Here is a 25,814-nt window from a genome sequence, read left to right as displayed (position 1 = left end):
TATGTGTGTCTACTGCTGACAAAGGCCTTAACGGCCAAAAGCTATGATTGTGTGAATCTTTTTATTGTGCCTATCGCAGCTTAGCATCTCTGCTATATGGTGAATAGCAACTTCCCTTCTATCGTATTGTTACATTCCATCCTGGATTTTCCATTGTTTGATTTTTGCCTGATGGCTTTTCTCCAATCCTAACCCTGTGCTGTTTTCCTTTGTAACTACTTTCTTTTGCGGCGCTATACTCAGTGTTCATCCTTCTTTCTTTTCTTTCCTGGAGTGTAGTTTCAGCTCTCTGAGATTGCAGATGTGTGTGCAAGTTGCGCTTGCGTGAGTGTATGTGAGCATGTGTGTATGTGTGTCTACTGCTGACAAAGGCCTTAATGGCCAAAAGCTATGATTGTGTGAATCTTTTTGTGCCTATTGCGGCTCAGCATCTCTGCTAAATAGTTCGAAAGAATATTGTTGATGTGGCCAAAACACAGAACATGTAATTTTACATAATTTAAAAACTAAATAACTCTAGTTACAGAATGGATTTTATTGCTGAATTTTCTTAAGTCTTTTCATTAAACTGGATGGTAATAACAAATAGGTTTTACTCTATGACTTTCATAAATGTGTGTTTCAGTATTTGTTTACATTCGTTTACTGTTATTTTGGATAAAGACTATGTTTTATGACATTTCAAATACAAATAATCACAATTATGTTAAAGGTATACAAATAAACTAGAAATGATCTCACAACACCATTACAATATATAGTCATTACATTTATTAACTTTGTGTGTACAATCACACATTAGTACCGGTTATTCTGGATCACTCAGGTGTCATAGATTTTGTTTGGAGATGATCCATATTGTTACATTACAATCTCCAACCACACTTATTTACAGCAAATATCTACTTCAATTTAACTATAACTTAAATTACTTCTGACAATAACAAACATGCCACCTCCAACTGGTTTTAATCTATCCTTTCTTGACACTGTTAGAACATTGGTTAAAACTTCAGTTGAATTTATCTCCAACTTTAGCCAGCTTTCAGTTCCTTTAATGATATTTACTTCAGTGCTTTCTGCAAGCATTTCAATATCCTGTTCCTTAATTAATTACTCACATTGCTGCTTTTACATCTAACATAATTATGATACCACTTATTCCATGTGTTCTGTTATTGTATTAGGTACCAAACCATCAACCAATACATGGACTAGATATGCATCGTGGCCTTTCAGCAGCATGGGATACAAAAGGAACATATGCCACAGAATTGTTTACCAGAGAAGCAGTGTCCATTATTCAGCGTCACAATGTCTCAAGTCCATTACTTCTCTATATTGGCCACTTAGCTCCACACAGTCCACTAGAAGTTCCTGATCAAGCAGCTGCTGATGAAAGGTTCTCTCATATTACTGACCGAGAAAGGAGAATATATGCAGGTACCAAGTTGTCTGGCCAATGAAATATATGACCACTGTACAGTTTAGTTTTATGAAACATTTTGTGATTGATGCATTTCAAGATATGCAGATGTGAATGACTCACTTTATCCATTGTTGTTGAAATACAGCTTTATTGAATGTGACTATGTTGCATGAATATGTGAAGTAAGAGCATACAAAAGGAATACTTGTGCAACTTTCTCTCTTCTTAAGAGGCTGGCTGCTGAATTTTAATGAGGTACTCATTCCAGTTAATTACAGTAATATCACACTATGACAAAAAGAGAGGGAGAGAAAGAAAAAAAAAATGTGTATGTGTGAGTGTGGTACAAGAGGGTAGGGGAGGGGGAAGGCTACAGATCAGAGAAGCATCTGAAATTAAAAAAGATGAATGCTAGTATAGAAATAGATGTGATATGTTTCATGTTTCTTATCAAGTTATCACTGTGGCTAAATATTATGCTGAGAACAAAAATTTTCAGCCATAAAAAACAATAAACATAAAAACTCTAAGAATTTGATAAATATATGAAATTATAATTTTCTACATCTACACAGATACCCCAAAAGCCACTGTACAGTGGGTGTCATAGGGTTCCCTGTACCACTACTCATCATTTCCTTTCATATGCCACTTGCAAATAGAGCAATGGAAAAACAACTGTCTATATGCCTCAGTATGAGCCCTAATTTCTCGTATCTTAATTTTGTGGTCCTTACGCACAATGTATGTTGGTGGCAGTAGAATTGTTCAACAGTCAGCTTCAAAGGCTGATTCTCTAAATTTTCTCAATAGTGTTTCTCGAAAAGAGAAAGCAACATTCAGTGGTAGACAATGAACATGAAGTTTTTGTACTGAAAAGCTTTTTGTAAATAGCCAATGAAACTTAGGAAGAGGCAAGTGATGACAGGGAAGAAGGACCACTCTTTACCCACATCAAAAACAGACAAATGAAACCAACTGATAAATGGATGTTAAAGTAAGTGAACCCATGTACAATGTTCTGAGTTGAGATAGATCTTTGAGAATTCTCTTATAAACTCTCTGCCAGGCTTCTCTCATTCTGCTGTAAAGCTTTGGTCCCACATGCTCATGAACAATTGATGCTCAAAGCATATATGTAAACTGGTAGCTGGAACCATAGACTTAGTCTTCCAATTGATTTAGGAAGGAGGGGCAGGTTGCTCAGACCGCAAGATGAGTGCATCTCCATTCTGACCTTTCCTAACCAGCCATCTGAGGATTGAATTAATAGCCACAAGCTAAAACAGTTTTTTGTACATTAATATTTGTGGCAATACTCACAATTTCACCTTCAGAAGATAAGTTTTGGCCTGCCATTCTGCCTCCTTATCAAGCGTTTTTTTTTTTTTTTTTTTTTTTTCCCATATTGACTGAGTGAATGTTGCAGTTCCTTTTGAATGAGTTTATAATTCCACAGGAGAGATCTGTAAAATTTATTCAACAGGCCTTCACTGAGTTGATTAGATGACACCATATAGTATTCACAAAATATGATTTCTTGTAACACGATAAAGTGCAAATAAGTGAAGTAAACAAGCTATCAAGATCTACTGTCAATGCTACTATTCTTATGGTATCAGCAGCCAGTTTCTGCACAATATCATTAATCTAATAGTCCCATGAAATTAGCTACATCAAACAGCATTCTATGGAACTACAGTAATCCACCATCTCCCTACACAGTTAGAAAGATAATGCTTACCTAATATTTGTATGGTCACCTCAGTGTTATTTTAATTTTGTTCATAGGCGAGTAGTTGCCTGTTCTCAATATTTTTATGTTGTTTTCACCCTGGAATTACCATTATTGTAATATTAACAAAAAGATAAACAAATAGAGACTACAAATATGAAAAGGCATAAGAGTCTCAGTTAAGCATTGATCAGTGGAACTATAAAAGCTGTCATAGTGGCAGTAGAAAAGTAACAATAATGAAGGTGCTGTGTTGTGAGTTGTCACAACAAGCAGTTTAATGATCATAAACATAAGATAGACGCAGAGGAAAGAAAAAGTTGTAAGGAAATATCAAAGGAAAGGGAAAGTTAAAGTTAGAGAGACATATGAAGTACATGCTACCAGAATCTAAAAAAAAAAGTTCTTGTAGTTGAATCATAATTGTGAATGATCATTACTTTGTATAACAAAATAAAAATAAAATGTTTATATTTATTTTGACTTGGCATATTCACTTTTGTTTTCCTAACTGAATAAGAGATCAGGATTAAGTAAAAAGATATGCCTGTTATGTCCATAGTACAACTGCCTCCTTTCTTGAATACAATAATGCTTGTTCATGTCTTAATTAACATATTCTCAGCACCTCTGATAGCACATCCATCTGAAAAACTTTTTGCCTTAAATTTAAAATAGATTTCTTTTGGTCCAGCTCTAATAATATGATATTATTAGTTATACTGACTTATGAGATCAGATGTCATATCTTACATTAATGAAACTTATATCCATGACAGAAATGCTTTGGCACCTTGATGTGTCTGTTGGTGAAGTAATAAAAGCTCTGCAACAATGCAATATGCTCAATAATACAGTGATTGTGTTCATATCTGATAATGGTGGACAACCTCATGGTATGCACTATAATAAAGCATCGAACTGGCCACTAAGAGGGGTAAGTGACTATTTAAATTAGCTTTTGTATGTTTTTATCTTTAAGAGCTGGGGAGTGCAACTTTCTTTTGTTGTACATTACACAGTCTTTCTTTCCTTTTTCATTTTGTTGCACATGGTCTGCAAATTACATTCAAAATAGCATGAAATATTAAAACAGCATAGTAGAGACTTTTTAAGGCTGTGGTTTAAGGATGTTCGCAGCCAAACAAATTTGTATGTGGTTTGGTGGCTCAGAAAGTAAATGGCAGACTGCAGATACATAGTTTCAAGACTTTATCCTCAGTTGGACCTAGGATTTTTTATATCACTTTTTGCTTCTTTCACCAATGGGCAATGGTATATTAATGCAAAAAAATTAGAAGTTTCACTATTATCAGAGAACCACGTAAAGTTTTAGGATTCTATAACTGACTGGATAGATAGATTCAAAGGTCAGAAGAAGGCAAAGACCAACCACCTTGAACCAGTGCCATGCCTGGTAAAGCACTGTGGCCTTTAAACCAGGGTAGCTTTGAACATTAAAAGATTTGTTTGGCTGTCAGCTACAATAATTTAGGGTCCTCTGTTTATTTTGTGGCAGCATAACTCAATGAAATGTTCTTGAATTTCAAGCAGAGATTTGATTATGCCAGTTTTGAATATGGTGCTGGCCCTTAACACCTACTGACATCATTGCGTCTGTAGCTTGCCAGTGCTGTGGCAGGCTACATAACTTACCTTCCTGCGGATACATGCCAAAGATGATTTCATGATGATGTTACAGACTTTCAGTGATGTTGGAGATAAGTAAATGTATCAATTTGAGGTAAGGACCCTGATACCTCTGACAGTGGACTACATATATCGGTAAGAATGAAATACTACGTTGATGATATTGGTCTAGTACTTAGAAATTGTATTTCATAGAGGGGCTGTAAAAATTGTGTATTATACATTTCATTGCACGCAATATCACTTTATTGACATTCATCCTCTCCACATGCTGCTATATAATCAAGTCCCATTGATGATAAAGGTTCTTTTAATGTGTTTGTGTGTATGTATGGGGGAGGGGTGGGTGACTTGTTTGCACTATTTGGGGAGTTGAGTTTTATCCTCATATAGATAATTTCATCCTGAATTTCTTGTAACTGTTTCAGTTTGTTAGCTAAATAGTTATTTTCACCCATAATTACTTTACAAGTGCCAGATTAATGCAAAGCGAAAACACAATTGAAAGTCAACTAATTCATAAAACAAGTATATAATCTTCTTAAATCTAATTTAACTTCCAAAATGTAAATGCTTTTTTGTATACAATGTGTATAAAAAAACAAGTTGTATGAACCTTATAGAATACATTCATCACATGGTTTATGAACATGGGAATAGTAAAATTTAATTTCTGTCAGAATTTGTTTTCTTCAAATCTTCACCATAGATTGCTCATGCAGAAACAGGTTGTATCAGGAGCTAGAAGATAACCCTCTTACCAATGTAATGAAATATGCACTTCTTACACAATGGAGTTCCTCTTCATTGCAGTATTAATGCCTTCATCCTCTAAACAATAGCTTACATGACATATGGATAGGAAGTGATGGATTAATTTCCTGGCTTCCATAACCTCCTGACCTAAACTAATAGGCCTCTGTTTGTGGGAGCATTTGAAAGCTCCTATGTATCAAATTTCAGAATAAGGTGCAGAGTATATTTGTACCTGAACTGTGGAAGGCTGAAAATATATGGCAGTGCTTCATGGATACATTAGTGCATCAGGGATTCATTGCAACATCGTTGATAGATTAATCAGATCTAATTGAGGGCAAAATCTCTCTCTCTCTCTCTCTCACTCACACACACACACACACACACACACACAAACATGCATGCGCACTCACTCTATCTCTTTCAGCTGACATCAGGATAAATGTGACACTTTTGTCTTCTTTTTATACTATTCCCTATTTTGAGTCAGTGTCCCTCCATAGTGTAAGATATATATAATAGAGGGAAACATTCCACGTGGGAAAAATATATCTAAAAACAAAGATGATGAGACTTACCAAACAAAAGCACTGGCAGGTTGATAGACACACAAACAAACACAAACATACACACAAAATTCAAGCTTTCGCAACAAACAGTTGCTTCATCAGGAAAGAGGGAAGGAGAGGGAAAGGCGAAAGGATGTGGGTTTTAAGGGAGAGGGTAAGAAATCATTCCAATCCTGGGAGCGGAAAGACTTACCTTAGGGGGAAAAAAGGACAGGTATACACTCGCACACACACACATATCCATCCGCACTTACACAGACACAAGCAGACATTTGGATAGGACAGAGGTTTCGGATTGGGAGAGAGGTTTGGAGGAAAGGTTAACTACTGAATCAGGGTGAGTGAGTTGCCTTTCCGGAGGTGGGAAACCAGGAGATTGGATAGTTTTTTAAGGTGGAGGGTGGCATGCTGTTCTAATTTGCGGTTGGCCTATAGGAGGATGCTCTGAACAGCCGGTGTGGATGTGGGAGAGGAAAGATTGAGGACTTTTAATAAGGATAGGAGTTGACGGGTGTGTTCATTGGCTGAGTTGATGTGTAGGTGAAGGATTAGGTGGGTGAGGGCAATGGATTGTTCAGTTTGGAACTGGTATAGGGACTGATGGAAAGAAGGGTTGCAGCCAGAGATGGGAACTTTAAGTGTGAGGCCTTTGGGGGTAATGCCAAATGTCAGACAAGCCTGAGAAAATAAAATATGGGAGTGTAATCCCGCTAGGGCGAAGGCATGTTTGCGGAGGGAATGTAAATAAAACTTAATGGGGTCATTGTGGAGGTGGTGTGAGGGTGACATGGTATTAGAAAGTGGAAAGTGTAACATGAGGCTGAAATGAAAATGAAAATAAAAATATATGGGGGGAGATAAAGGTGAACTAGAAAGCAACTGGAGATCTGGTGTGAAAAAAAAAGTGTTGGTTAGAGATGGGCTATGTTGATCCTGTGGTGAACATGTGTAGGTAGACAACGATGTGTATAAAGGTTAGGTGGTTGTGTTGCCACCAAAACACATTAAAGGGTGGAGAAATTCGGGAAAATTTCGAAAAAACTACGTGTAAATGTATTAAAAGGAGTGGTTTTGTGATGGCAGATTATGAAAATGAGGCTAACAATTGTCTGATGAAGACATAATGACAAAACCTGGGGTAAGCGGCTAAAAATGATCAGTGATCATTTTCATTTCAGCCTCTTGTTAAACTTTCCACATTCTAATACCATGACACCCACACAACACCCCCATAATGACCCCATTAAGTTTTATTTACATTCCCTCCGCAAACATGCCTTCGCCCTAGCCAGATTACACTCCCATATTTTATTTTCTCAGGCTTGTCTGACATTTGGCATTACCCCCAAAGACCTCACACTTAAAGTTCCCATCTCTGGCTGTAACCCTTCTTTCCATCAGTCTTTATACCAGTTCCAAACTGAACAATCCACTGCCCTCACCCACCTAATCCTTCACCTACACATCAACTCAGCCAATGAACACACCCGTCAACTCCTATCCTTAATAAAAGTCCTCAATCTTTCCTCTCCCACATTCACACCGGCTGTTCAGAGCATCCTCCTACAGGCCAACCGCAAATTAGAACAGCATGCCACCCTCCACCTTAAAAAACTATCCAATATCCTGGTTTCCCACCTCCGGAAAGGCAACTCACTCACCCTTCACAACCTTTCCAGCAAACCTCAACCTCCTCTCATTGCACACAAACCCAGTCTCTCCCATCTACTCAATCTCCCACTTCCAGCTCCACTCCCTCCAAAACCTCAAAATTCCAATCAACACAATCTGAAACCACAACACCCTAATTCAGTAGTTAACCTTTCTTCCAAACCTCTCTCCCAATCCAAAACCTCTATCCTATCCAAAGGCCTCACCTTCAGCCCCACTCCCAGATTCAACCAAACAGCCCTCGTCAAAGATTTACTGTCCTACACTCGTACTCTCTGCTGGAAATATCACTTTGCCACAAAGAAAAATGATCCTAATCCTACTCCTAATGATCCAACTCCCCAAGACACTATCCAAATTGAACCCTGCCTGGAACAGTTCCGTCCTCCGTCACAGCGGGACCCACCTCCTCTTCCTCAAAATCACCCCCTCCAAACCTTCCAGGAATTTCTGACTTCCAGCCTTGTCTCTCAATCCTTCTTAAAAAAACCTTAATTCTACTACCCAACATCACCACTGCTGAAGCCCAAGCTATCCGTGACCTGAAGGCTGACCGTTCTATCGTCATTCTTCCAGCGGACAAGGGTTCCACGACTGTGGTACTTGATCGTCGTGAATATGTGGCTGAGGGACTGCGTCAGCTTTCAGACAACACCACATACAAAGTTTGCCAAGGTAATCCCATTCCTGATGTCCAGGCGGAGCTTCAAGGAATCCTCAGAACCTTAGGCCCCCTACAAAACCTTTCACCTGGCTCCATCAACCTCCTGAACCCACCGACACCCTGCACCCCTACCTTCTACCTTCTTCCTAAAATTCACAAACCCAATCATCCCGGTCGCCCCATTGTAGCTGGTTACCAAGCCCGCACAGAACGTATCTCTGCCTACGCAGATCAACACCTTCAACCCATTACATGCAGTCTCCCATCCTTCATCAAAGACACCAACCACTTTCTCGAACGCCTGGAATCCCTACCCGATCTGTTGCCCCACAAACCATCCTTGTAACCATTGATGCCACTTCCTTATACACAAATATTCCGCATGTCCAGGGCCTCGCTGCTATGGAGCACTTCCTTTCACGCCGATCACCTGCCACCCTACCTAAAACCTCTTTCCTCATTACCTCAGCCAGCTTCATCCTGACCCACAACTTCCTCACTCTCAAAGGCCAGACATACCAACAATTAAAGGGAACAGCCATGGGTACCAGGATGACCCCCTCGTACGCCAACCTATTCATGGGTCGCTTAGAGGAAGCCTTCTTGGTTACCCAGGTCTGCAAACCCAAAGTTTGGTACAGATTTATTGATGACATCTTCATGATCTGGACTCACAGTGACGAAGAACTCCAGAATTTCCTCTCCAACCTCAACTGCTTTGGTTCCATCAGATTCACCTGGTCATACTGTAAATCCCATGCCACTTTCCTTGACGTTGACCTCGATCTGTCCAATGGCCAGCTTCGCACTTCCGTCCACATCAAACTCACCAACAAGCAACAGTACCTCCATTATGACAGCTGCCACCCATTCCACATCAAACGGTCCCTTCCCTACAGCCTAGACAGCCTAGGTCTTCGTGGCAAACGAATCTGCTCCAGTCCGGAATCCCTGAACCATTACACCAACAACCTGAAAACAGCTTTCGCATCCCGCAACTACCCTCCCGACCTGGTACAGAAGCAAATAACCAGAGCCACTTCCTCATCCCTTCAAACCCAGAACCTCCCACAGAAGAACCCCAAAAGTGCCCCACTTGTGACAGAATACTTTCCGGGACTGGATCAGACTCTGAATGTGGCTCTCCAGCAGGGATACGACTTCCTCAAATCCTGCCCTGAAATGAGATCCATCCTACATGAAACCCTCCCCACTCCACCAAGAGTGTCTTTCCGCCGTCCACCTAACCTTCGTAACCTCTTAGTTCATCCCTATGAAATCCCCAAACCACCTTCCCTACCCTCTGGCTCCTACTCTTGTAACCGCCCCCGGTGAAAATCCTGTCCCATGCACCCTCCCACCACCACCTACTCCAGTCCTGTAACCCGGAAGGTGTACACGATCAAAGGCAGAGCCACGTGTGAAAGCACTCACGTGATTTACCAACTGACCTACCTACACTGTGAAGTTTTCTATGTGGGAATGACCAGCAACAAACTGTCCATTCGCATGAATGGACACAGGCAGACAGTGTTTGTTGGTAATGAGAATCACCCTTTGGCTAAACATGCCTTGGTGCACGGCCAGCACATCTTGGCACAGTGTTACACCGTCCGGGTTATCTGGATACTTCCCACTAACACCAACCTGTCAGAACTCCGGAGATGGGAACTTGCCCTTCAGTATATCCTCTCTTCTCGTTATCCGCCAGGCCTCAACCTCTGCTAATTTGAAGTTGCCGCCACTCATACCTCACCTGTCTTTCAACAACATCTTTGCCACTTTACTTCCGCCTCAACTGACATCTCTCCCCAAACTCTTTGCCGTTACAAATGTCTGCTTGTGTCTGTGTATGTGCGGATGGATATGTGTGTGTGTGCGAGTGTATACCTGTCCTTTTTTCCCCCTAGGGTAAGTCTTTCCGCTCCCGGGATTTGAATGACTCCTTACCCTCTCCCTTAAAACCCACATCCTTTCGTCTTTCCCTTTCTTTCCCTCTTTCCTGATGAAGCAACTGTTTGTTGTGAAAGCTTGAATTTTGTGCATATGTTTGTGTTTGTTTATGTGTCTATCGACCTGCCAGCGCTTTTGTTTGGTAAGTCTCATCATCTTTGTTTTTTATATAGAGGGAAACATTCCACGTGGGAAAAATATATTTAAAAACAAAGATGATGTGAATTACCAAACGAAAGGGCTGGCACGTCGATAGACACACAAACATACACACAAAATTCAAGCTTTCGCAACCCTTGGTTGCTTCATCAGGAAAGAGGGAAGGAGAGGGAAAGATGAAAGGATGTGGGTTTTAAGGGAGAGGGTAAGGAGTCATTCCAATCCCGGGAGTGGAAAGACTTACCTTAGGGGGGAAAAAGGGACAGGTGTACACTTGCGCATACACACACATATCCATCCGCACATATACAGACACAAGCAGACATATGTAAAGGTAAAGAGTTTGGGCAGAGATGTCAGTCGAGGCGGAAGTACAGAGGCAAAGAAGTTGTTAAGCGACAAATGATGTACGAGGATCGGCAACTTGAAATTAGTGGAGGTTTTGGCCTGGTGGGTAACGTGAAGAGAGGATCTTTGCCTCGCACCCCCGCCCCGACCGACATCTCCGCCCAAACCCCCCGCCCCTACACATGTCCGCCTGCATCCGCACATGTGCGGATGGATATGAGTGTGTGTGCATGCGAGCGTGAGTGTATACCCCCCCCCCCCCCAAAGGCACGTCCCTCCGCCCCCGGGACCGGAACGACTCCCCACCCACCCTCTCAAAACCCACATCCCCCCGTCCCTCCCCCTCCCTCCCTCCTTCCTGACGAAGCAACCATGGGTTGCGAAAGCTTGAAATTTGTGTGCGTGTGTGTGTGTGTGTGTATTATTTTGTCTATCTACCAGCACTATATATATAATGTGACTTACCAAACGAAAGTGCTTGCACATCGATAGACACACAAACAAACACAAACACACACACGAAACTCCAGCTCCACAACCAGCGGCCGCCCCGTCAGGAAAGAAGGAAGGAGAGGGAAAGACGAAAGGATGTGGGCCTCAAGGGAGACGGCAAGGAGTCACTCCAATCCTGAGAGCGGAAAGACCCACCCTAGGGGAAAAAAAGGATGGGTATACACTCGCACACACACACACATATCCATCCACACATACACAGACACAAGCAGACATATACAGAGGCAAAGAGTTTGGGCAGAGATGCCAGTCGAGGCGGAAGCGCAGAGGCAAAGATGATGTTGAATGACAGGTGAGATATGAGGGGCGGCAATTTCAAATTAGCAGAGATTGAGGCCTGGTGGATAACGGGAAGAGAGGATATATTGAAGAGCAAGATCCCGTCTCCAAAGTTCGGATAGGTTGGTGTCAGTGGGAAGTATCCAGATAACCCGGACGGTGTAACACTGTGCCAAGATGTGCTGGCCGTGCACCAAGGCATGTTTAGCCACAGGGTGATCCTCATTACCAACAAACACTGTCTGCCTGTGTCCATTCATGCGAATGGACAGTTTGTTGCTGGTCATTCCCACATAGAAAGCTTCACAGTGTAGGCAGGTCAGTTGGTAAATCACGTGGGTGCTTTCACACTTGGCTCTGCCTTTGATCGTGCACACCTTCCGGGTTACAGGACTGGAGTAGGTGGTGGTGGGAGGGTGCATGGGACAGGTTTTACACCGGGGGCGTTTACAAGGGTAGGAGCCAGAGGGTAAGGAAGGTGGTTTGGGGATTTCATAGGGATGAACTAAGAGGTTACAAAGGTTAGGTGGACGGTGGAAAGACACTCTAGGTGGAGTGGGGAGGATTTCATGAAGGATGGATCTCATTTCAGGGCAGGATTTGAGGAAGTCGTATCCCTGCTGGTGAGCCACATTCAGAGTCTGATCCAGTCCCGGAAAGTATCCTGTCACAAGTGGGGCACTTTTGTGGTTCTTCTGTGGGAGGTTCTGGGTTTGAGAGGACAAGGAAGTGGCTCTGGTTATTTGCTTCTGTACAGAGTCAAAGAGTTTGGGCAGAGATGACAGTCGAGGCGGAAGTGCAGAGGGAAAGATGATGTGGAATGACAAGTGAGATATGAGTGACAGGTGAGATATGAGTGGCGGCAACTTGAAATTAGCGTAGCCAGCTTCATCCTGACCCACAACTTCTTCACTTTTGAAGGCCAGACATACCAACAATTAAAGGGAACAGCCATGGGTACCAGGATGGCCCCCTCGTACGCCAACCTATTCATGGGTCGCTTAGAGGAAGCCTTCTTGGTTACCCAGGCCTGCCAACCCAAAGTTTGGTACAGATTTATTGATGACATCTTCATGATCTGGACTCACAGTGACGAAGAACTCCAGAATTTCCTCTCCAACCTCAACTCCTTTGGTTCCATCAGATTTACCTGGTCCTACTCCAAATCCCATGCCACTTTCCTTGATGTTGACCTCCACCTGTCCAATGGCCAGCTTCACATGTCCGTCCACATCAAACCCACCAACAAGCAACAGTACCTCCGTTATGACAGCTGCCACCCATTCCACATCAAACGGTCCCTTCCCTACAGCCTAGGTCTTCGTGGCAAATGAATCTGCTCCAGTCTGGAATCCCTGAACCATTACACCAACAACCTGACAAAAGGTTTCGCGTCCCGCACCCTCCCGACCTGGTACAGAAGCAAATAACCGGAACCACTTCCTCATCCTCTCAAACCCAGAACCTCCCACAGAAGAACCACAAAAGTGCCCCACTCGTGACAGAATACTTTCCGGGACTGGATCAGACTCTGAATGTGGCTCTCCAGCAGGGATACGACTTCCTCAAATCCTGCCCTGAAATGAGATCCATCCTTCATGAAATCCTCCCCACTCCACCAAGAGTGTCTTTCCGCCGTCCACCTAACCTTCGTAACCACTTAGTTCATCCCTATGAAATCCCCAAACCACCTGACCTACCCTCTGGCTGCTACCCTTGTAACCACCCTCGGTGTGAAACCTGTCCCATGCACCCTCCCACCACCATCTACTCCAGTCCTGTAACCTGGAAGGTGTACACGATCAAAGGCAGAGCCACGTGTGAAAGCACCCATGTGATTTACCAACTGACCTGCCTACACTGTGAAGCGTTCTATGTGGGAATGACCAGCAACAAACTGTCCATTCGCATGAATGGACACAGGCAGACAGTGTTTGTTGGTAATGAGGATCACCCTGTGGCTAAACATGCCTTGGTGCACGGCCAGCACATCTTGGCACAGTGTTACACCGTCCGGGTTATCTGGATACTTCCCACTAACACCAACCTGTCCATTATAATTATCCGGGCTGTTATGCCGTGGTCGGTTGATGAATTCTGTGGTGATTCCCAACGTTTCGTCTCCGACTGCGGGAGACATCTTCAAGCGGGTCCGTAGCTTGATGGAAGGTCCAACACACTCACTGGCTCGCTACTGTCTGCCGCTAAATTCTGTGTCCGCGCGCCCCCGCGCCGCGGCGTGACGTCACGTGTTTTGAAAATGTCAGTGCAATTGGCCGCTGTCCGTCGCTGTCGATCGCCGTTGCCATCACCGAGTAGTGGACGAGTGGTACACATCTTCTTTAACACCAGCATCCATATACCGTTTAATTTGATGCCCTCCTCCTTTCGGTTGAAATTATTTGGGTGTTTAGCGATTTCGATTGCCTCCCTGTAGAGCCTTTCATAGTATCCGCTCGTGGCTGCTAGTACTTGTGTCTCCTCGAAACGAATATTGTGGTTACCTTGCTGGAAAGCATGCTCCGCAACAGTTGATCGTTCCATTTCTACTCTTCTACAATTTCCCTTGTGCTCTTCCAAACGTTTAGAAACAGTTCTTTTGGTGGTACCCACATAAACATCACCACAGCTGCATGGGATCCTATACAGTCCAGATTTTTCCAATGGTTTGCGAGCATACTTGGCAGGCCTAAGGTATTCCTGTATCTTCCTGGTGGGCTTGTAAATTATGGTAATATTTTGCTTCGTCAAGATCCTCCCTATTCTTTCCGTTACATTTTTAACAAAAGGCATGAAAACCTTAGATTTTGCAGTAGCCTGTACGTCAGTATGATTTCTGCTTGGCTGCCTCAACGCACGTTTTATTTCGGCGGACGAATATCCGTTCTTCGTTAGTGCATTGTGGAGATGTTCCATCTCAGCATCGAGCAAGTCAGGTTCACAAATATTTCTAGCTCTGTCCGCTAACGTCTTGATAACACCCCGCTTCTGTTGTGGGTGGTGGTTCGAATCCCGGTGCAAATAATGGTTCGTGTGCGTGGGTTTGCGGTACACTGAGTGGCCCAAACTTCCATTTTCGTTTCTAAACACAAGCACATCGAGGAAATGTAGTTTGCTGTCTACCTCCTCCTCCATTATAAACTGAATTCTTGAGTTTATACTGTTCAGATGTTCGTGGAACCGGCTTAGTTCCTCCCTACCATGTCTCCACAACACAAACGTGTCATCCACGTATCGGAACCATACATTTGGTTTCTTGCTGGCAGTACCTAAGGCCTGTTCTTCGAATTTCTCCATAAAGAAGTTTGCAATTACGGGACTTAGGGGGCTTCCCATAGCCACGCCATCCGTTTGCTCATAAAACTGTTCATTCACTTGAAGTATGTGGTCGTCAAACAACACTTAAACAGCTCTAAAATATCGGCAGGAAAAATTCGATCCAGCTGTTCCAATACATCATTAAGTGGAACCATTTAGCGGCAGTCAGTAGCGAGCCAGTGTATGTGTTGGACCTTCCATCAAGCTACGGACCCCCTTGAAGATGTCTCCCGCAGTCGGAGACAAAATGTTGGGAATCACCACAGAATTCATCAACCGACCAAGGCATAACAGCCCGGATAATTATAATGGACATGATATTTCCGGCCGTCAAAGTTTACATTTTAGTATAACATCAACCTGTCAGAACTCCGGAGATGGGAACTTGCCCTTCAGTATATCCTCTCTTCTCGTTATCCACCAGGCCTCAACCTCCGCTAATTTCAAGTTGCCACCACTCATACCTCATCTGTCTTTCAACAACATCTTTGCCTCTTTACTTCCGCCTCAACTGACATCTCTGCCCAAACTCTTTGCCTTTACAAATGTCTGCTTGTGTCTGTGTATGTGCGGATGGATATGTGTGTGTGTGCGAGTGTATACCCGTCCTTTTTTCCCCCTAAGGTAAGTCTTTCCACTCCCGGGATTGGGATGACTCCTTACCCTCTCCCTTAAAACCCACGTCCTTTCGTCTTTCCCTCTCCTTCCCTCTTTCCTGATGAAGCAACCGTTTGTTGCGAAAGCTTGAATTTTGTGTGTATTTTTGTGTGTCTATCGACCTGCCAGCGATTTTGTTTGGTAAGTCTCATCATCTTTGTTTTTAGATATATTTTTCCCACATGGAATGTTTCCCTCTCTCTCTCTCTCTCTCTCTCTCTATATATATATATATATATATATATATATATATATATATATATATATATAAAGAAAGATGATGAGACTTACCAAACAAAAGCACTGATAAGTTGATAGACACACAAACATACACACAAAATTCTAGCTTTCGCAACCCACGGTTGCTTCGTCAGGAAAGAGGGAAGGAGAGTGAAAGACGAAAGGATATGGGTTTTAAGGGAGAGGGTAAGGAGTCATTCCAATCCTGGGAGCGTTAAGACTTACCTTAGGGGGAAAAAAGGACAGGTATACACTCGCACACACACACATATACATCCGCATATACACAGACACAAGCAGACATTTGTAAAGGCAAAGAGTTTGGGCAGAGATATCAGTCGAGGCGGAAGTACAGAGGCAAAGATGATGTTGAAAGGCAGGTGAGGTATGAGCGGCGGCAAGTTGAAATTAGAAATTAGCGGAGATTGAGGCCTGGCGGATAGCGAGAAGAGAGGATATGCTGAAGGGCAAGTTCCCATCTCCGGAGTTCTGACAGGTTGGTGTTAGTGGGAAGTATCCAGATAACCCGGACGGTGTAACACTGTGCCAAGATGTGCTGGCCGTGCACCAAGGCATGTTTAGCCACAGGGTGATCCTCATTACCAACAAACACTGTCTGCCTGTGTCCATTCATGCGAATGGATAGTTTGTTGCTGGTCATTCCCACATAGAAGGCTTCACAGTGTAGGTAGGTCAGTTGGTAAATCACGTGGGTGCTTTCACACGTGGCTTTGCCTTTGATCGTGTACACCTTCCGGGTTACAGGACTGGAGTAGGTGGTGGTGGGAGGGTGCATGGGACAGGTTTTACACCGGGGGCGGTTACAAGGGTAGGAGCCAGAGGGTAGGGAAGTTGGTTTGGGGATTTCATAGGGATGAACTAAGAGGTTACAAAGGTTAGGCGGACGGCGGAAAGACACTCTTCGTGGAGTGGGGAGGATTTCATGAAGGATGGATCTCATTTCAGGGCAGGATTTTAGAAAGTCGTGTCCCTGCTGGAGAGCCACATTCAGAATCTGATCCAGTCCCGGAAAGTATCCTGTCACAAGTGGGGCAATTTTGGGGCTCTTCTGTGGAAGGTTCCGGGTTTGAGGAGATGAGGAAGTGGCTCTGGTTATTTGCTTCTGTACCAGGTCGGGAGGGTAGTTACGGGATGCGAAAGCTGTTTTCAGGTTGTTGGTGTAATGGTTCAAGGATTCCGGACTGGAGCAGATTTGTTTGCCACGAAGACCTAGGCTGTAGGGAAGGGACCGTTTGATGTGGAATGGGTGGCAGCTGTCATAATGGAGGTACTGTTGCTTGTTGGTGAGTTTGATGTGGACAGACGTGTGAAGCTGGCCATTGGACAGGTGGAGGTCAATGTCAAGGAAAGTGGCATGGGATTTAGAGTAGGACCAGGTGAATCTGATGGAACCAAAGGAGTTGAGGTTGGAGAGGAAATTCTGGAGTTCTTCTTCACTGTGAGTCCAGATCATGAAAATGTCATCAATAAATCCGTACCAAACTTTGGGTTGGCAGGCCTGGGTAACCAAGAAGGCTTCCTCTAAGCGACCCATGAATAGGTTGGCGTACAAGGGGGCCATCCTGGTACCCATGGCTGTTCCCTTTAATTGTTGGTATGTCTGGCCTTCAAAAGTGAAGAAGTTGTGGGTCAGGATGAAGCTGGCTAAGGTCATGAGGAAAGAGGTTTTAGGTAGGGCGGCAGGTGATCGGCGTGAAAGGAAGTGCTCCATCGCAGCGAGGCCCTGGACATGTGGAATATTTGTGTATAAGGAAGTGGCATCAATGGTTACAAGGATGGTTTCTGGGGGTAACAGGCTGGGTAGGGATTCCAGGCGTTCGAGAAAGTGGTTGGTGTCTTTGATGAAGGATGGGAGACTGCATGTAATGGGTTGAAGGTGTTGATCTACGTAGGCAGAGATGCGTTCTGTGGGGGCTTGGTAACCAGCTACAATGGGACGGCCGGGATGATTGGGTTTGTGAATTTTAGAAAGAAGGTAGAAGGTAGGGGTGCGGGGTGTTGGTGGGGTCAGGAGGTTGATGGAGTCAGGTGAAAGGTTTTGTAAGGGGCCTAAGGTTCTGAGGATTCCTTGGAGCTCCGCCTGGACATCAGGAATGGGATTACCTTGGCAAACTTTGTAAGTAGTGTTGTCTGAAAGCTGATGCAGTCCCTCAGCCACATATTCCCGACGATCAAGTACCACAGTCGTGGAACCCTTGTCCGCCGGAAGAATGACGATGGATTGGTCAGCCTTTAGATCACGGATAGCTTGGGCTTCAGCAGTGGTGATGTTGGGAATAGGATTAAGGTTTTTTAGGAAGGATTGAGAGGCAAGGCTGGAAGTCAGAAATTCCTGGAAGGTTAGGAGAAGGTGATTTTGAGGAAGAGGAGGTGGGTCCTGCTGTGACGGAGGACGGAACTGTTCCAGGCAGGGTTCAATTTGGATAGTGTCTTGGGGAGTTGGATCATTAGGAGTAGGATTAGGATCATTTTTCTTCGTGGCAAAGTGATATTTCCAGCAGAGAGTACGGGTGTAGGACAGTAAATCTTTGACGAGGGCTGTTTGGCTAAATCTGGGAGTGGGGCTGAAGGTGAGGCCTTTGGATAGGACAGAGGTTTCGGATTGGGAGAGAGGTTTGGAGGTAAGGTTAACTACTGAATTGGGGTGTTGTGGTTTCAGATTGTGTTGATTGGAATTTTGAGGTTTTGGAGGGAGTGGAGCTGGAAGTGGGAGATTGAGTAGATGGGAGAGACTGGGTTTGTGTGCAATGAGAGGAGGTTGAGGTTTGCTGGAAAGGTTGTGAAGGGTGAGTGAGTTGCCTTTCCGGAGGTGGGAAACCATGAGATTGGATAGTTTTTTAAGGTGGAGGGTGGCATGCTGTTCTAATTTGCGGTTGGCCTGTAGGAGGTTTTCTGAACTGCCGGTGTGAATGTGGGAGAGGAAAGATTGAGGACTTTTATTAAGGATAGGAGTTGACGGGTGTGTTGATTGGCTGAGTGAATGTGTAGGTGAAGGATTAGGTGGGTGAGGGCAATGGATTGTTCAGTTTGGAACTGGTATAGGGACTGATGGAAAGAAGGGTTGCAGCCAGAGATGGGAACTTTAAGTGTGAGGCCTTTGGGGGTGATGCCAAATGTCAGACAAGCCTGAGAAAATTAAATATGGGAGTGTAATCGGGCTAGGGCGAAGGCATGTTTGCGGAGGGAATGCAAATAAAACTTAATGGGGTCGTTGTGGAGGTGTTGTGAGGGTGACATGGTACTAGAAGGTGGAAAGTGTAACAAGAGGCTGAAATGAAAATGAAAATAAATATAAAAATATATGGGGAGAGATAAAGGTGAAGTAGAAAGCAAATGGAGATCTGGTGTGAAAAAAGGCGAAAAAGGGTTGGTTAGAGCTGGGCTATGTTGATCCTGTGGTGAACTTGTGTAGGTATATAATGATGTGCATAATGGTTAGGTGGTAGTGTTGCCGCCAAAACACGTTAAAGGGTGGAGAAATTTGGGAAAATTTCGAAAAAACTACGTGAGGATGTATTAAAAGGAGTGGTATGGTGGTGGCAGATTATGGAAATGACGCTAACAATTGTCTGATGAAGAAATAATGAAGTTAAAACCTGTGGGAAGCGGCTAAAAATGATCGGTGCTGTGAGAAAAACGGAAATGGAAATAAAGCAAAAGTTATTAAAACTGGCCGAAAAGGTTGTTTAATAGCTGAAAGGAACTGTTTGTGAACTAGAAACGGTGGATTTTATAGCAGCGGTAGTGTTGAAAGCGGAAAAAAAAATTTTTTTTGTTATGGTTTGGAAGTGGGTTACGTATTATTACGTATTATTGAGTATATATCGGCGGGATAAAATTGTATAGTGGATTACGGTAAAAAGGAGAAGGTGAATACAAAGTGAAACTACTGGCAAAAACAGAAGGAGGAAATAAGATGACAGAAAAGACTTCGAAATGTAACAGTGACAATAACAAACGTAATTGTTGTGTTCAAATTAATGATATGAATATAATAGAGGGAAACATTCCACGTGGAAAAAATATATCTAAAAAGAAAGATGATGAGACTTACCAAACAAAAGCGCTGGTAGGTCGATAGACACACAAACAAACACAAACATACACACAAAATTCTAGCTTTCGCAACAAACGGTTGCTTCATCAGGAAAGAGGGAAGGAGAGGGAAAGGCGAAAGGATGTGGGTTTTAAGGGAGAGGATGTAACCTCCCCCTCACTTATCGACCTTAATGACAGTAAAAAATTAAACCGCGTGTACCTAATGGAAATTTGGGAAAAGCAGTTGTCACCGAAGTTAATTTGTTGGTAAAGAGGGAGGAAAGGGTTACATCTAGCTGAAAGGAATAATGCTAATGAAACTGGTGGAAATTAATTTTGAAAAGGGGTAAAGTTAATAAAGAAAGTAAATGTGCGGCCACTATGTTAACAATTAACTAGCGGTAATTAGATATTTGAGATTTGGGGGAAATTACGGTCACCAGTCCTAAGGACAATTACTATATTAACTGAAAAAGAAAGGTTATTACACATATAATTAGCACTAGAAGCGTTGCAACTGAAGGTTGACACGTGTAGTGTGAAAACTGAAAGTTTGTCAGAAGTAATAAATTTCGCTACACTCTGACTTAATTTAGCAAAAGAATTAATAAAACCAGAAAATCGAAAGTTAATTTAGTGACTGAAGTTAATAGTTAGCTTCCTTTCTGAAGCACATCGAAATTCAGTAAACTACGGTTAGTCTTGGACTACCTCAACAATCATTTCAAAAGCTACTTGAATCTACGCAATTTAGAAAGAAGAGATTTAACTTTGAACTTGAATTAAATGATTCTGAACAATTAACAATAGTAAAATTTAGTACGTACCAAGCTGAGCTGCAGTCACAGGTAAGCTAAAATACGGTAACAAAACTCGTACTCTTAATTCGTGCTTGTGTAATCTAAATAGTGTAGCCAGCTATGAATACTTTAACTGAACTTTGAAATTAAAGCAGTGAAATATTATATTATTATTTTAATGCTGGCGTTTGAATTTCAATGACACTCGGGTTCATTCCGGAAAAGGAAGGGACCCTGCTTGGTAATGCAATTGGGACAATGAGCAACAAATGTTCACACTAAGTTGCTGTAATTATAGTTACGTAAATCGTACAGTTTGAAAAGCTGAGGTCTGCCATACAGTTCTAAAACTTTACGTGCTTCCAGTCTTCCTTGTTGGTTGATTGAAGGCTTGAAGCCGTCGATTGAGGAGGTGGCGACAGTCACTCATTTCGGCCGTCGCTGTTACAGAAGCTGGATGTCGGCGCGCCTTCTTCTCGACACGGTCACCAGACGAAACGGGCTCTTGATGTGCGCCAGCTAATGCTTCCCGTCCGCGACACCATGTCAGAAACTATCATCGCAAGTCGAGCGCAATTACGTGCTGCCAAACCCCGAAAGCGCGGCAACTCGCGGGAGCTTCACACAACACACCTGCTCCACTCGCTACTCCAGCCAGACTCTCTCTGCTCAGCCCGCACTCCACGCGGCAGAGTTAACACTACCAAAGATCCTACACACTTTGATTCTTCACACGACCTATCTTCGTAATCGTTCGATAGCAGTCTTCCCTAGGCAAGACCCAGCGTAAAAATACAAATAATATTTACGAAACAAACCAATTATACATTGACATAAATGCATAAATATATATATACAAACAGTAAAACAATTACAATATATAAAGAGACAGAAATGTCATATCTTGAGGTAACAAAGCAAGGAAAAACAATAATAGTACAATAGATGGAAATAGGAGGATATGCATTTCCGGCGTTACACGGGTAAGAAGTCATTCCAATCCCGGGAGCGGAAAGACTTACCTTAGGGGGAAAAAAGGACAGGTATATACTCGCACACACACACATATCCATCTGCTAATACACAGACACAAGCAGACATTTGTAAAAGCAATGAGTTTGGGCAAATATGTCAGTCGAGGCGGAACTACAGAGGCAAAGATGTTGTTGAAAGACAGGTGAGGTATGAGCGGCGGCAAATTGAAATTAGAAATTAGCGGAGATTGAGGCCTGGCGGATAGCGAGAAGAGAGGATATATTGAAGGGCAAGTTCCCATCTCCGGAGTTCTGACAGGTTGGTGTTAGTGGGAAGTATCCAGATAACCTGGACGGTGTAACACTGTGCCAAGATGTGCTGGCCGTGCACCAAGGCATGTTTAGCCACAGGGTGATCCTCATTACCAACAAACACTGTCTGCCTGTGTCCATTCATGCGAATGGATAGTTTGTTGCTGGTCATTCCCACATAGAAGGCTTCACGGTGTAGGCAGGTCAGTTGGTAAATCACGTGGTTGCTTTCACACGTGGCTCTGCCTTTGATCGTGTACACCTTCCGGGTTACAGGACTGGAGTAGGTGGTGGTGGGAGGGTGCATGGGACAGGTTTTACACCGGGGGCAGTTACAAGGGTAGGAGCCAGAGGGTAGGGAAGTTGGTTTGGGGATTTCATAGGGATGAACTAAGAGCTTACGAAGGTTAGGTGGACGGCGGAAAGATACTCTAGGTGGAGTGGGGAGGATTTCATGAAGGATGGATATCATTTCAGGGCGGGATTTGAGGAAGTCGTATCCCTGCTGGAGAGCCACATTCAGAATCTGATCCTGTCCCGGAAAGTATCCTGTCACAAGTAGGGCACTTTTGAGGCTCTTCTGTGGAAGGTTCCGGGTGTGAGGAGATGAGGAAGTGGCTCTGGTTATTTGCTTCTGTGCCAGGTTGGGAGGGTAGTTACGGGATGCGAAAGCTGTTTTCAGGTTGTTGGTGTAATGGCTCAAGGATTCCGGACTGGAGCAGATTCGTTTGCCACGAAGACCTAGGCTGTAGGGAAGGATCACCCTGTGGCTAAACATGCCTTGGTGCACGGCCAGCACATCTTGGCACAGTGTTACACCATCCGGGTTATCTGGATACTTCCCACTAACACCAACCTGTCAGAACTCCGGAGATGGGAACTTGCCCTTCAGCATATCCTCTCTTCTCGCTATCCGCCAGGCCTCAATCTCCGCTAATTTCTAATTTCAATTTGCCCCCGCTCATACCTCACCTGTCTTTCAACATCATATTTGCTTCTGTACTTCCGCTCCGACTGACATCTCTGCCCAAACTCTTTGCCTTTACAAATGTCTGCTTGTGTCTGTGTATATGCGGATGGATATGTGTGTGTGTGCGAGTGTATATCTGTCCTTTTTTCCCCCTAAGGTAAGTCTTTCCGCTCCCGGGATTGGAATGACTCCTTACCCTCTCCCTTAAAACCCAAATCCTTTTGTCTTTCCCTCTCTTTCCCTCTTTCCTGACGAGGCAACAGTTTGATGCGAAAGCTTGAATTTTGTGTGTATGTTTGTGTTCGTTTGTGTGTCTGTCGACCTGCCAGCACTTTCATTTGGTAAGTCACATCATCTTTGTTTTTAGGTATATTTTTCCTTCGTGGAATGTTTCCTTCTATTATAACCATATATATATATATAATAGAGGGAAACATTCCACGTGGGAAAAATATATTTAAAAAGAAAGATGATGAGACTTACCCAACAAAAGCGCTGGCAGGTCGATAGACACACAAATAAACACAAACATACACACAAAACTCTAGCTTTCGCAACCAACGGTTGCCTCGTCAGGAAAGAGGGAAGGAGAAGGAAAGACAAAAGGATATGGGTTTTAAGGGAGAGGGTAAGGAGTCATTCCAATCCCGGGAGCGGAAAGACTTACCCTAGGGGGAAAAAAGGACAGGTATACACTCGCACACACACACATATCCATCCATACATACAAGACACAAGCAGACATTTGTAAAGGCAAAGAGTTTGAGCAGAGATGTCAGTCGGGACGGAAGTATAGAGGCAAAGATGATGTTGAAAGACAGGTGAGGTATGAGCGGCGGCAGATTGAAATTAGGAATTAGCGGAGATTGAGGCCTGGCGGATAGCGAGAAGAGAGGATATGCTGAAGGGCAAGTTCCCATCTCCGGAGTTCTGACAGGTTGGTGTTAGTGGGAAGTATCCAGATAACCCGGACGGTGTAACACTGTGCCAAGATGTGCTGGCCGTGCACCAAGGCATGTTTAGCCACAGGGTGATCCTCATTACCAACAAACACTGTCTGCCTGTGTCCATTCATGCGAATGGACAGTTTGTTGCTGGTCATTCCCACATAGAACGCTTCACAGTGTAGGCAGGTCAGTTGGTAAATCACGTGGGTGCTTTCACACGTGGCTCTGCCTTTGATCGTGTACACCTTCCGGGTTACAGGACTGGAATAGGTGGTGGTGGGAGGGTGCATGGGACAGGTTTTACACCGGGGGCGGTTACAGGGGTAGGAGCCAGAGGGTAGGGAAGGTGGTTTGGGGATTTCATAGGGATGAACTAAGAGGTTACGAAGGTTAGGTGGACGGCGGAAAGACACTCTTGGTGGAGTGGGGAGGATTTCATGAAGGATGGATCTCATTTCAGGGCAGGATTTGAGGAAGTCGTATCCCTGCTGGAGAGCCACATTCAGAATCTGATCCAGTCCCGGAAAGTATCCTGTCACAAGTGGGGCACTTTTGGGGTTCTTCTGTGGAAGGTTCCGGGTTTGAGGAGATGAGGAAGTGGCTCTGGTTATTTGCTTCTGTACCAGGTCGGGAGGGTAGTTACGGGATGCAAAAGCTGTTTTCAGGTTGTTGGTGTAATGGTTCAAGGATTCCGGACTGGAGCAGATTCGTTTGCCACGAAGACCTAGGCTGTAGGGAAGGGACCGTTTGATGTGGAATGGGTGGCAGCTGTCATAATGGAGGTACTGTTGCTTGTTGGTGGGTTTGATGTGGACGGACGTGTGAAGCTGGCCATTGGACAGGTGGAGGTCAACGTCAAGGAAAGTGGCATGGGATTTAGAGTAGGACCAGGTGAATCTGATGGAACCAAAGGAGTTGAGGTTGGAGAGGAAATTCTGGAGTTCTTCTTCACTGTGAGTCCAGATCATGAAAATGTCATCAATAAATCTGTACCAAACTTTGGGTTGGCAGGCCTGGGTAACCAAGAAGGCTTCCTCTAAGCGACCCATGAATAGGTTGGCGTACGAGGGGGCCATCCTGGTACCCATGGCTGTTCCCTTTAATTGTTGGTATGTCTGGCCTTCAAAAGTGAAGAAGTTGTGGGTCAGGATGAAGCTGGCTAAGGTAATGAGGAAAGAGGTTTTAGGTAGGGCGGCAGGTGATCGGCGTGAAAGGAAGTGCTCCATCGCAGCGAGGCCCTGGACATGCGGAATATTTGTGTATAAGGAAGTGGCATCAATGGTTACAAGGATGGTTTCCGGGGGTAACAGACTGGGTAGGGATTCCAGGCATTCGAGAAAGTGGTTGGTGTCTTTGATGAAGGATGGGAGACTGCAAGTAATGGGTTGAAGGTGTTGATCTACGTAGGCGGAGATGCGTTCTGTGGGGGCTTGGTAACCAGCTACAATGGGACGGCCGGGATGATTGGGTTTGTGAATTTTGGGAAGAAGGTAGAAGGTGGGGGTGCGGGGTGTTGGTGGGGTCAGGAGGTTGATGGAGTCAGGTGAAAGGTTTTGTAGGGGGCCTAAGGTTCTGAGGATTCCTTGAAGCTCCGCCTGGACATCAGGAATGGGATTACCATGGCAAACTTTGTAAGTAGTGTTGTCTGAAAGCTGACGCAGTCCCTCAGCCACATACTCCCGACGATCAAGTACCACAGTCGTGGAACCCTTGTCCGCCGGAAGAATGACGATGGATTGGTCGGCCTTCAGATGACGGATAGCCTGGGCTTCAGCAGTGGTGATGTTGGGAGTAGGATTAAGGTTTTTTAA

General features: G+C 44.1%; 1 protein-coding gene across 1 annotated transcript in view; it reads left to right on the top strand.

The window, feature by feature from the left end:
* Positions 1 to 25,814, top strand: part of LOC126094855 (arylsulfatase B-like) — a 137,753-nt gene that overhangs the window by 78,883 nt on the left and 33,056 nt on the right. The window contains exons 5-6 of the mRNA XM_049909483.1: positions 1,188 to 1,443; positions 3,944 to 4,101. Of these exons, the coding sequence (XP_049765440.1) occupies positions 1,188 to 1,443; positions 3,944 to 4,101 (414 nt within the window). The remainder of the gene's footprint in view (positions 1 to 1,187; positions 1,444 to 3,943; positions 4,102 to 25,814) is intronic.

This window comes from Schistocerca cancellata, chromosome 1 (assembly GCF_023864275.1).
Source record: "Schistocerca cancellata isolate TAMUIC-IGC-003103 chromosome 1, iqSchCanc2.1, whole genome shotgun sequence".
NCBI classification, from domain to species: domain Eukaryota; kingdom Metazoa; phylum Arthropoda; class Insecta; order Orthoptera; family Acrididae; genus Schistocerca; species Schistocerca cancellata.
This window is presented reverse-complemented; position numbering and strand designations above follow the sequence as displayed.